This window comes from Hyperoodon ampullatus (assembly GCF_949752795.1).
Source record: "Hyperoodon ampullatus genome assembly, chromosome: 12".
NCBI classification, from domain to species: Eukaryota; Metazoa; Chordata; class Mammalia; order Artiodactyla; family Ziphiidae; genus Hyperoodon; species Hyperoodon ampullatus.
Window position 1 is genome coordinate 10,961,822 of NC_136925.1, and position 12,175 is coordinate 10,973,996.

Below are 12,175 nucleotides of genomic sequence, written 5' to 3' on the forward strand. Positions count from 1 at the left end.
TCATGCCCTGGTCCGGGAGGATCCCACATGCCGCGGAGCGGCTGGGCCCGTAAGCCATGGCTGCTGAGCCTGCGCGTCCGGAGCCTGTGCTACGCAACGGGAGAGGCCACAGCAGTGAGAGGCCCGCGTACCGCAAAAAAAAAAAAAAAAAAAAAAAAAAATTGATATTTTTAAAAGTTTAACCTCAAAAACAATTAATAAAATCAAGAGAAAAATCACAATCGTGCACAGTCAGATTCAAAATAAATGTGACCTTTTCCCCCAATGGATTGTTTAAAATGCAAACATCCTATTAAACTTCACAGATTAAATTTTGCTATAGACAGTATCACATTTCTTTCTCCACCTCACTCTGCGCATGAGGTAACAGATAAACCCAGCACTGTGCTGCCACCTCGCTCTGCTTCTTGGAGGACACATTTAACGGTCCTGGCAAGGAGGTGGCATAAGTGGAATCTCAGTCAAATGGTTTGCAGGGCAGAAATTGAGACACAGATGTAGAGAACAAATGTATGGACACCAAGCGGGGAAAGCGGCGGGGTGGTGGTGGTGTGATGAATTGGGCGATTGTGATTGACATGTATACACTGATGTGTATAAAATGGATGACTAGTAAGAACCTGCTATATAAATAACTAAATAAATAAATAAATAAATAAATAAAATTTAAAAATACAAAAACTTCCTCTAAGCAGTTTGAGAATGGGCCATTGCAGAAAATCTGTAAAATGGATACAAAATTAAAAAAAAAAAAAGTTAAGTGTGTACATGAGGCCACAATTTGAGAAATTTCATCAGCTTGATGGAATTATAATGAGTCCTCCCACAAAATAAGAAAAAAGTTGTTTGACCAGGGGTCTCTTGAATAAGTGTGTACCAAGAATTGTGAACTGAAAGCTTATTATGTGTCTGGTTATATAAGGCACTATGGAAATTTATCTAAGGGTCAAAACCTTGAGAGGTTAAACAATGTTCTAACACATACAGGTCAAATGTGGTTAAATCACAGAGTGCTTCAAATTAGCTTTTTTAATGACAATTTTATTCTATTAAATATTATTTGTCATGGGAATTCTGTAACAGCAGTGACAAAAAAAAAGTAGTACTAGATTAAAAACACCAAAACCCATGCACAATACTCACACCGAAATTTGGTGATGGAGGATCCCCACAAATCCCGAGACGCCATCAGGTAAGGACGAGGCATAATGACCGCTAGACCTGCCTTCAGCTAATGAGGTGTCAGGTGGATCTGAGAACAGAACACTATGACAGTGGAGAAATACAAACTGGAAACTGCTGTGAACCAACGTGAAGAAGGCAGGTGAAGCTGAAAGGGATTTTACGCACCCGAAGAACAAGGAAGTGCAAGAAGCTGGGAATGGGGAGGCTCCCGTGAGGAACCACCAGATCTCCCTTCCAGGACGGGGCCCTACACTGAGTAGAAACTCCTGGGAAATGATTCAAAATGGAGGACAGAAATAATGGAGATAAAGGACGAGAAGGTCCAGACAAAAGGGGGAGAAGGGAACAGAGCCATCACCTCAGAAAACAAGGGGTTTTACTTTTTAAACATCACGTGAAAACGACAGAAGAGAGAGGTCTGTGAGGTTAGAAACGCTATCTTGAATATGAGTTCCTTTTAAAGGTAATGAAAAATCAGTGTCATATAAAGATGATCAACAGAAAACAAATCAAGGTCAAGTCTCATACAAAGTTATCAGAAAAGGAGAATAAGACGTGGAACAACGTCTCTGACAGTGAAGCCACACAAGGACAAATACACCCAGGAAACAGATCAAAATTAGCCTACTAATTCTAAGCTAAAGCTAAAAGACATAAATACAAAATACGAAAGAATATGTAAAATGAGTTCAAGGACGTGGTGTTATGAAAGAACAACTAAATCAGAAATTAGAAGCATGCAGAATTAAAACGAGACTCAGGAAAAGAATTAGAAATAAAAGAAAAAATATTTCAGAAATGAATAGGAAATTAACTAGATGACCAGAACAAATAAACACAGCAAACAACAGTCTAAGAAAACTGGAGAGGCAAAAGAAGAAAAAAAATTTAATGAAAAAAAAAAAAAAAAGTAATGAAAAGGATTGAAGTGAAAGTGACAATAGAGTCAGGCAATGAAGACCCAACAGCCAGGTAAGAGAGTCACTGAAAAAGGAAATTCAAACAAGGAAACACGATACTAAAAAACTAGTTTTTAAAAAGTCACTGAAATAAAAAATTTGAAACTACATATTGGAAGAGCATACCACATGCAGGCATTTCCTGTCTAAAAGAAACCTCTTACATTTCAAGACTGAGACAGGTCAAACATAAAAGCACGAAAGAAGACAGATCATGCAAACATCAAGCAAAAGAGGGCTGCAGTGGCTCCAGACGACCGCATAACAGCCCCGACACATCTACCACCGCTGGGAAACAGAAAGATAATGAGCCAGTGACAGTGTTTTACATGTGCTCGTAGCCTCATTTAAAAACACAGGTAAGATTACTGTTAATAATATGTTTTATTTAATGCATCTTTCTCCTCTGCAGAACTCCCAGGAAAACATAATACCTTATCTCACCTGCACCTAAAGACTTAAAATGGTGACATAATGCCATTTTTTGCAAGGAACTGACAATTTAATTACTCACCAAGAGCTAACACCAGGCCCGGAGAAAGGATCAATGTGATACATCCTTGGATCCTGTTCCAAGTAAAACAAACCTGCACAACTGCATAATTCAAGTAAAACTTGAGTTTTGATTGCCTAACAACACTCTAGTTCCCGGTTTCCATTTTTTAAAGACAGCAGAGGGAGCTCACAGGAGGCTGAACTTAACATCAACTGCAAGTCGTTTCATTTCACAAAATTAATACGCTTCTAGAGAATAAAATGTATCATAACTCCATTCAAAACATACTATGTCAGAAAGTGAAACAGGAGAAAACTTCTTAAGTGTATTCAGTCACTTTCATCCCCAACTCTTAAATCTTTTACACCCCAATTTTACCACTGAGGATGCACACAACATGACCACAACATAAAAAGTACCTGTCATTTTAGTTGCTCTTCTACCTACAGAGAAGTAGTTAAAGTAACTATCAAGTCCCTTTTGCCTATTCTCCCTGATTTGGCCTGATGAGGAATTCAAGCTGAGGTGACAGAATACAGCAAAGCTTACTGGTGAAGATTAGCCAGAAATCCATGAGGTTAGGAGCTTCCTTAGGAAAAATCCTTTTCTAAGAAAAATCAAAAGTTTAAATTAAGACAAGCAGGTCAATGCTATGACACATCTATTGCCAAATTAAACTAAAGGCTACACCAAGTTACCTTACAGTAGGTTTTTCCGGGAATGACATGGTTATCATAGAAATCTATACCTATTTATTTAGGTAGTGATTTTCTCTTTATGAAAGAAAATATGAAGAGCAAAAAAGTTTGTCCAAAACATTTTTAGAAACCATCTTTCAGACTTAACCCAATAATCTTGTCTCATTCTTTTGAATTGCTGAAGAGTTTAGAACATTTTTATCCTCTGGGGTGGAATCCGAGTTTTGGAAAAAGTTGAATCACATCTCTAACTGTGTGTGATACACCGTCTTTATTCTAACACAGATAATGAAAATGTATTCTGAACTGCTGTGGTAACCAAAGAGGACTGGACATACAATCAAAGAATGTCAAGCGTGGAAGAGACTTCAGTCGTCCAAACTGCTCCCCACCTGCCATCCAATGCTTGAACCCCAGCTACACACCTCCAGGTGCGCATCCAGCCTTGGCACAAACCATCCAGTGATGGTACACTGACTACTCTCCAAGGCAATCAATTTCAGTTTGGGACGGCTTGAAATGCTGAAAAGTACTGCCTTCTAGTACCTGCATATGTTACCTTGGAACTTCCACACACTAGCTTAAGTTAGACTCCCTACGGCTGCCGCATTTTTGGAATTTTACAAGTATATTGGAACATGCGGAGAAAAGGGGGAAGAATGGAAAGCAACAGACACAACAAAAAGATTAAGAACTGACGGAATACAAAGGCACAGGAAAGAAAGCCAGTCTGGACAACCAGATGATTATTTAAATTTTAGATGTACCAAGATCTACCAATCTTAACATTTACAAACATACACATTAATTACGATGACTGTGGGCAAGATTTTCCATAATGAAACACTGAAACAATTTCATGAATCCTTTATTCCTGTTTCCGTATGAAACATCTAGAGGTTCTGTTAACACTGTTAAAAAGCAGCTGTTAATTCTGATATTCTGCTCTTTATTCCATTCAAACGCATCATGTCATCCAGCAAAAAAAAAAAAAAAAAAAAAAAATCCATGCCTGGTAACATCTATTCCTTTCTCTTAACTTCTATCATTGCATTAGCAGTCGGCTTTCTATGTTTTATGTAAAACATTTTTCACAAAGCAACAAGGTTTTTAACTATTTCACAAGAGTTCTTCAATATACAAATATGAGTAGATAATGTAAAACCATGTTGAAATTCCAGTGCCTTGGAATCAACCTAACGGGCTAACTCCAGCCTTACCAAACACACTTGGGAAAATTACCAATTACTTCATGCCAAGGATATCCAAGGTTTCTTAAGGCATGATGAATCCATGAATACCAAAGGTTTCGAACAGATAATCTAAAAGAAGAACTGAAACTCTATAGAAGTCACTACTGGAAAGAGAGGGAAAAACCATCTGCACAGGAAAATACTGGCTGAACCCACAAGAGTAACTGAGCTTTCCACATGGAGAAAGACAAAAGAGCAAAAAGGCTAAAGACAAAACTGTATCAAGTCTCCAGCAGGAGGGAAAAGCAGAAAAAGAAACAGGAAAAAAAATACAGCACTAAATAATAAAACAAAACAAAAGATGAGGATAGTAACTTTAAAGAAAAAGCTTCAAGGAGGCAGTGGTGAGTGTCAGGGAGGCAGGGAGTCCAAGGCGGAGGTGGGCGGAGAGCTGGGCGTGGCCACGGGAGTGACTGTGCTCTTTGCGAGCGCAAACTCAGCAGAGTGACGGGAATAAAAATGAGCTAGCAGAGGCAAAAGTCAGGGAAAGAAATGAAATAGCAGGTAAAGGCCTTACTCAAGAAATTCAGCTGCTAAAGGAAGGTAAGAGCTTGTCGCTGGAGGACAGTGGCCAGCCACCGTGAGTACCTGGTAAGCGCTAACTGGTGAACAAGCGAACCAGCGAGTAAAGGAGCACGACAGAGTCGAGGGCTGCTTGTTGGGGGTCAGAGGGTACAAGGGAAACTTTTATGAAAGGCGGGAGTGAGGCAGCGTGTTTCAAAGAGGAGGAAAGAGTTTAAAGATGTCTCCAAATGAACATAAATTTTTTAATTAGGTGGAAAAGCAGGAAGGAAGGCTGAGAATGAAAATAAAGGCAGAGAAACAGGCACCCACAACCTTCCTCCACCCTGCCCCTAGAACAAGAGAACAAACAGCTGGAAGTCAGATCGGAAACATTCAGAGGATGGGTGGACAGAAAATGAGAGGAGAGCTTCTGTTCTTCTGTTGTAACAGTAAACGATAATGTGAGGAGAGCTGGGTTCAGAGACCCCTCCTTCTAGTCCAAAGTGTGGTCCAAAGCTAAGGCACAAATGGTAAAGCTATAAAGACACGGAAGGGAAAATGCCTACAAAATGTTCAAGGCAAGTCCACTATGCCTAGGGAGACTGGATATATTTTATACATGAATACATTTCAGTTGTGTGGGCTTGGTGTTTCCAAACAAATACCAAGTACCATGTCAAAAAATGACACTAGTAAGTAGTAAAACAAAGAGCATGTGAGAGACGATTACTAAAAGATTTATAGATACATAAAATATTAAAAGTGGTCCAAAAGTTATCAATTTAAACACCAAATATATGGAGAATACTTTCCACTATGGACAAAGTCTCACTAAGGTGTTTTATTGGACAACACAATTTATATGACTATCTACAAAGTGAGCTAAGAAACTTTACTATTCATTCTTTTTAATCCCCATTTCTTTTTTTTTAATTTATCTTTTTTATTGAAGTACAGCTGATTTACAGTGTTGTGTTACTCTCTGGTGCACAGCAAAGTGAGTGATTCAGTTATACATATATATATGTAATTTTTTTCATGTTCTTTTTCACTATGGTCTCTTGCAGGATATTGAATATAGTTCCCTGTGCTATACAGTACGACCTTGTTGTTTACCGTATTCTTTATTTTAACTCCTTCAATACAGACACTGAAAAATAAATAATTAAGAATTTTTAAATAATGGGGAAAAATGGTAATCAAGACATGGAGTTGATGAACCAGTACAAAATTTAAAAGAAAAGCTATAGTATTTATAAAAGTATTGAAACATTGATCCTTTCCAAAAATTTGAGAAGTACCCAACAATAAACCCAAGATCAAAGACATTGAATCTATGAACCACTATTAAAAAAACTGTTTTATTAAAATTTAAGGTGAATAACTATTTCCATTCTATCAAAATACAAATAAGTTTTGGTAGATAAATTATTTTCTTTTAAAAGTAAGCATACAGCAATACTAACACAGCTATAACATGACAGATGCCCTAAACACTGACTGCCACACAAACATATATATAAATAACTGACATAAATATGACGTATATATAATATCAGTTGATAAGAAGTCCTGAGGCAAAACTTAGTATGTTAACAAAAACCACTTTTATTCAACAGGGTGACGGGGCTCAGAGATTAGATCATGTTTCCACATTCACTTATAAAATATAGAAAATAAATAAATAAAACCAAAACAAAGTATCATCTTTGAAAATGAGAGACACGATACCCATGACATGTCCCGGTGGTGGTGCGGAAGACCCAGAGCAGAACTGACGACACGCAGTGGAAGCATTTCTCTTACTCTGTGAGCAAGTATCGCCCAAGCAGTTTCTTTGCTAAATAAATTCTTACATCGTAAGGATATGGAACACTAAATCACACTGCGATTTTCACTTTCCGCAATCTGAATCTAGACTCAGAGTTAATAAGAACGGACTCCAAAAGACAAAAGTTCCAATGCACAGCAACCTAAGGGAACAGAAACCAGTGCAGCGGCTGCCCCTGGGGGTCCCGACTAGAAATGGACACCAGGAACCTCTCCCTAGTGATGGACGCGCTCAGAGTACCTGTACCGGGGTTCTGCTGACGCACACAGTCAGCTCTGCCCATGCGCGGCCCCGTGTCCAAGAACTCCACCATTTCAGGTAAAGGACTTGAGCATCCACGGATTTCGGTGTCCGTGGGGGTCCTGGAACCAACCTCCCGAAGATACAGGTGGACGACTGTAAAGACATCTGCCAAGGTACGTAAAACTCACTTTTATCTGGATTCTCTCTGTAATTATACCTCTTTTTTTTTTTCTACGCAAATAAATAAATAATGCCAAGGGTGGATAGAATTGGATTGTAAGGAACACACCTACCACCACAGAAAATAGGATCTGCTTAAAGCTGAATAAGGAGTGACCTCAACAGACAACGGATGCCACTACCTAACCCCTCATCTCTGAATGCCTTACCATCCAATACCACTAAATGTGAATTCTTTCTCACAAATATTCTCAAAAAGTAATTCTTCTCTACTCAGTAATATCACACAATGGGTCCATTGGTTTGTTTACTCAGTAGTACATTTAGCAACCAATTCATCACAGCAGGTTCACTAGGGAAGCTAATTGCTAAAGATCAGAAAGATACTCAAAGCAGCAATAGCGAGGGTCTGCACAGTGAACAGATGGACTAATCCTACTGGTAACTGACAAGTCGGCGTTACTGAGTGTTCAAGACATGCGCGTCTAAAAAGAGCACAACACTGTAAATCAACTATACCTCAATAAAAAGCGTGCCAGGCACCGCTGTAAATGCTTTACCCACGCTAACTTAGCCGGTCCTCACAGCCCCTGCAGGGGGACAGTTGCCACCCCACCTCCCAGACAAGGGCACTCAGGCGCCTGCGCTCGGGCATCCTGTCGGCACCACCCAGGCCTACCTGGCCGTCTGGCTCCAGAGACAACTTTCTCAATCACTTTGCTCTGCGGCCTCTCTAGAACCAGCGGCCTTAAAACAACCCCTGTGCTCCGCAGTGTGGAGCCTGCGGTCTTGGCCAACCGCTTCTTCCTCTTCACCGCACAGCAGTCCAGGACCAGTTTCCGAAGAACAACTCTGGCTTTGCCTGCAAGCGCTGACAAGCCCCCCACAAGATCTGTCCGTGTGGTTAGGCTTCCCTGCTCTTCTTTAAAGTGAAACTTCATTGTCTCCTCAATTTGATTTTGCAGGAGTGCACCCTACCTTTACCCTCCTCACCTGCAGGATCAGTCCCACGGCTTACGGAGCCACACACAGAGCATCCTCTGTGAGAAGTGCTCATCAAAAATCTTGCATTCAAAAACAGTAATTCTTATTTGAAGAAGCTGACAGTTGGAACCATGCAAATGTGTTCAAATACCATTTCAAAGACTGTATGTTACTTAATAATTGCTTTCAAAATCCTTACACATTTGGGCTTCCCTGGTAGCGCAGTGGTTGGGAGTCTGCCTGCCAATGCAGGGGACACAGGTTCGTGCCCCGGTCCGGGAGGATCCCACATGCCGCGGAGCGGCTGGGCCCGTGGGCCGTGGGTGCTGGGCCTGCGCGTTCGGAGCCTGTGCTCCGCAACGGGAGAGGCCACAGCAGTGAGAGGCCCGTGTACAGCAAAAAAAAGAAATCCTTACACATTTAATAATATAGGATCTTGCTTTGTACCTCTAACCAATCCCACAGAAAACCAGTGAACTACAGCCCTCTGTTTGGGAAGTTACGCTCTAAACTATTAAAAAAGAACAGCTGCCTACTTCAAATAACCTGCTACTCAACTCCTTTCAGCAGCCTAATTGAGAAAAATAATATTTCTGGAGAATTTAATTGTCCAGGGATTTCACGTTTTCTCCTTAGTCTGAAATGAACCATTAAAAAGGCAATACGCTGGGTCTTGAGTGTTTTGCCTCCATAAACCATTACAAACACCAAGTTACATTTTCAAGCTACATGTTTTCTTGAAGGCAACTTAAACAATGTCATGAAATCTGTCACCACAGTTACTACAGAGATGTTACTAAGAACACTGCCTCATATAAAATGTTCAAAAAGCTCTGCTTCCTTGATTAACAAGTAAATTTTCTCCTCAAGGATCTCGAAAATACACAAAGTTTCATATTTCCTTTTATGCTCTAGCCAGCAAAATGTTCAAAAACTAGTCAAAGACTAAACTAAGTAATTATGCTTGACTTTATGGCCTCAAAAATCTCTATTCTATTTTTTTCCTTTGAGTATTTTTGAGGTTTAATTTTTTTTTAGTATTTAAATCTTTGCTACATCTGGAACTTACTTCGGCATAAATATGTCTTCAGTATAGAAATTTTACTTTCTTTAACCAAGTCTATGCATCATTTTTTAATGACCACTCCCTCCCAGCATTCTATTCTATTCTTTCCACCCTCACCCCACCCCACCCCACCCATGCCAATTTTTGTGTTATTTTTGTTCTTTAATGATTGTGAGGTTTGTGTGTGTATCACTGAAGTTCAACTACATATATCTGTATATTTAGGCTTCACGCTGACTAAAAGTAATTTGAAAAGGTCGTAAGAAAAAGTTATGTAATTTCACTGTGAACTATAAAATAAAACCAGTAGAAATAATCATTTTTACATTAGCAATTAACCTTAAGGACTAGCAGTATGATTTTGAGAATTTAATACTGTCACACTGGAAAAAGGGCAAGCCCTTAAAATTACAAATTTATCTCTAAAAAGCTAAACCGTTTGAAATAAGCCCAAATCAGTCACGAGAACATTTGCTAACTGGGCTGTCTACCGACCCCTTGGCCCTATCTGCCTATGGAGAACACCCACCCCTGCACAGAAGGGAAGGCCTTCCAGTTAGCGGTCACGAAGAGGTGGTCTGTTCTTTGTCTTTACCCAGGCGCCCTCTACTGACAGCAAAGCAAAACAGACTACGGAATCATACCTGCAAATTTCATCAGCACAAGGAAAAGAAATTTATTTTTTAAATACTTCAAAAATCAATATTTTAGGTAAAAATAGATTAAAAACTGACTTTACTATAGAACCAAGAAAAAATAAACATCTGTGAACTGACAATCCAGATAACACTTGAATTCTGTATGTGCCATATTCCATATTTCAATATACTACTTTTCAATGTTAACCCTTAGGTGCAAGAAGGATTAAAGATTATAAATCCATTTTAAATATTTTCACTAATTTCTCGGTAGGGAAATGTTTACCTGGATCTGTTCTGGTGTCCATTGGTCTAGGTTGACTGACTTGACCCTGGATATATGAACCCCAAGATTCCTATGGATGCCAGCACATCTGATGCAAATAAACACACCAATATTCCAGGAAGCCCATCGAGGACCTAATTACAGAGAAGAAACAGAGAAAAGCTAGTATTAAAAAATAAAATAAAATATAACAGCATATAAGAAGCATTCTGGTTTTTTATACAATCGTAATGGAGGGTTACAGAATTCACACATTCAAATTTTCAAATGGCACAGCAGCAGCTTAATAAGAAGACGTGTGTCTTGGCTGTGTTGAAAAGTTATAAATCAACCTTCAAGAACCTTAATGAGTTTACTAATTTTCCTTTCCTAGCAGCTTCCCCCCAAATCTAAGAATTTAAAACTACCTTATGTGAACAGTTTACTCACTCACCATAACTGAACCAGGAGTAGTAATATCCCACAGTAAAAAGGCCTTTATTAAATGTGTAGGGTATTGCTTGAAAGATTACCAACAAGTAAAAATCAAAGAGGCTTTAAAAAATGAAACAGAAATTAGGAGGAAACAGACAACCAACCTAAACAGAAAAATGGACAAAAAGATACGAATGAGAATTCAGAAGAAATGTATGGCCAATAAGCACATTAAAAACATGCACACCCTCACTGGTAATAAGGAGGAACTACAACAACTTCCATCTTGCAATCAACACACTGTGGGGCGGGGATTTTTTCATCAATTAATACTAACTGTAGGATGAGAAACAACAAGGACTGCCTCAAGAAGCCTTGTATCAACATGAATAAATCTGATAGAACCCTGAGATTAAGAAAAGTTATAGATTTCCGGGGAAGATGGCGGAAGAGTAAGACGCGGAGATCACCTTCCTCCCCACAGATACACCAGAAATTCATCTACACGTGGAACAACTCCTACAGAACACCTACTGAACGCTGGCAGAAGATCTCAGACCTCCCAAAAGGCAAGAAACTCCCCACGTACCTGGGTAGGGCAAAAGAAAAAAGAATAAACAGAGACAAAAGGATAGGGACGGGACCTGCACCAGTGGGAGGGAGCCGCGAAGGACGAATTGTTTCCACACACTAGGAGCCCCTTCGTGGGCGGAGGCTGCGGGTGGCGGAGGGGGAAAGCTTCGGAGTAGCAGAGGAGAGCGCAGCCACAGGGGTGCGGAGGGCAAAGCGGAGAGATTCCCGCACAGAGGATCGGTGCCGACCGGCATTCATCAGCCCAAGAGGCTTGTCTGCTCCCCCGCCGGGGCGGGCGGGGCTGGGAGCTGAGGCTCGGGCTTCGGTCGGAGTGCAGGGAGAGGACTGTGGTTGGTGGGGTGAACACAGCCTGCAGGGGTTAGTGCGCCACGGCTGGCCGGGAGGGAGTCCTGGAAAAGTCTGGAGCTGCCGAAGAGGCAAGAGACTTTTTCTTCCCTCTTGGTTTCCTGGTGCGCGAGGAGAGGGGATTCAGAGCGCTGCTTAAAGGAGCCCCAGAGATGGGCGTGAGCCGCGGCTATCAGCGCGGACCCCAGAGACGGGCGTGGGAGGCTGGGGCTGCTGCTGCCACTGCCAAAAGGCCTATGAGCGAGCGGAGGTCACTGTCCACGCCCCCCTTACGGGGAGCCTGTGCAGCCCGACACTGCCGGGGTCCCGGGATCCAGGGACGGCTTCCCGGGGAGCGTGCACAGCACGCCTCGGGCTGGTGCAACGTCACGCCGGCCTCTGCCGCCGCAGGCTCGCCCCACACTCCGTGCCCCTCCCTCCCCCCGGGCCTGAGTGAGCCAGAGTCCCCGAAGAGGCTGCTCCTTTAACCCTGTCCTGTCTGAGCGAAGAACAGACGCCC

General features: G+C 41.2%; 1 protein-coding gene across 4 annotated transcripts in view; it reads right to left on the bottom strand.

The window, feature by feature from the left end:
- The window catches only part of SMAP1 (small ArfGAP 1), a 163,113-nt gene that overhangs the window by 94,758 nt on the left and 56,180 nt on the right, over positions 1-12,175 (bottom strand). For 3 of the 4 annotated variants that reach the window (XM_079716957.1, XM_079716955.1, XM_079716956.1), the window contains exon 2: positions 10,324-10,457. The exons of the other annotated variant lie outside the window; for it this stretch is intronic. In XM_079716957.1, the coding sequence (XP_079573083.1) occupies positions 10,324-10,457 (134 nt within the window). The remainder of the gene's footprint in view (positions 1-10,323; positions 10,458-12,175) is intronic. 4 annotated transcript variants of the gene reach the window in all.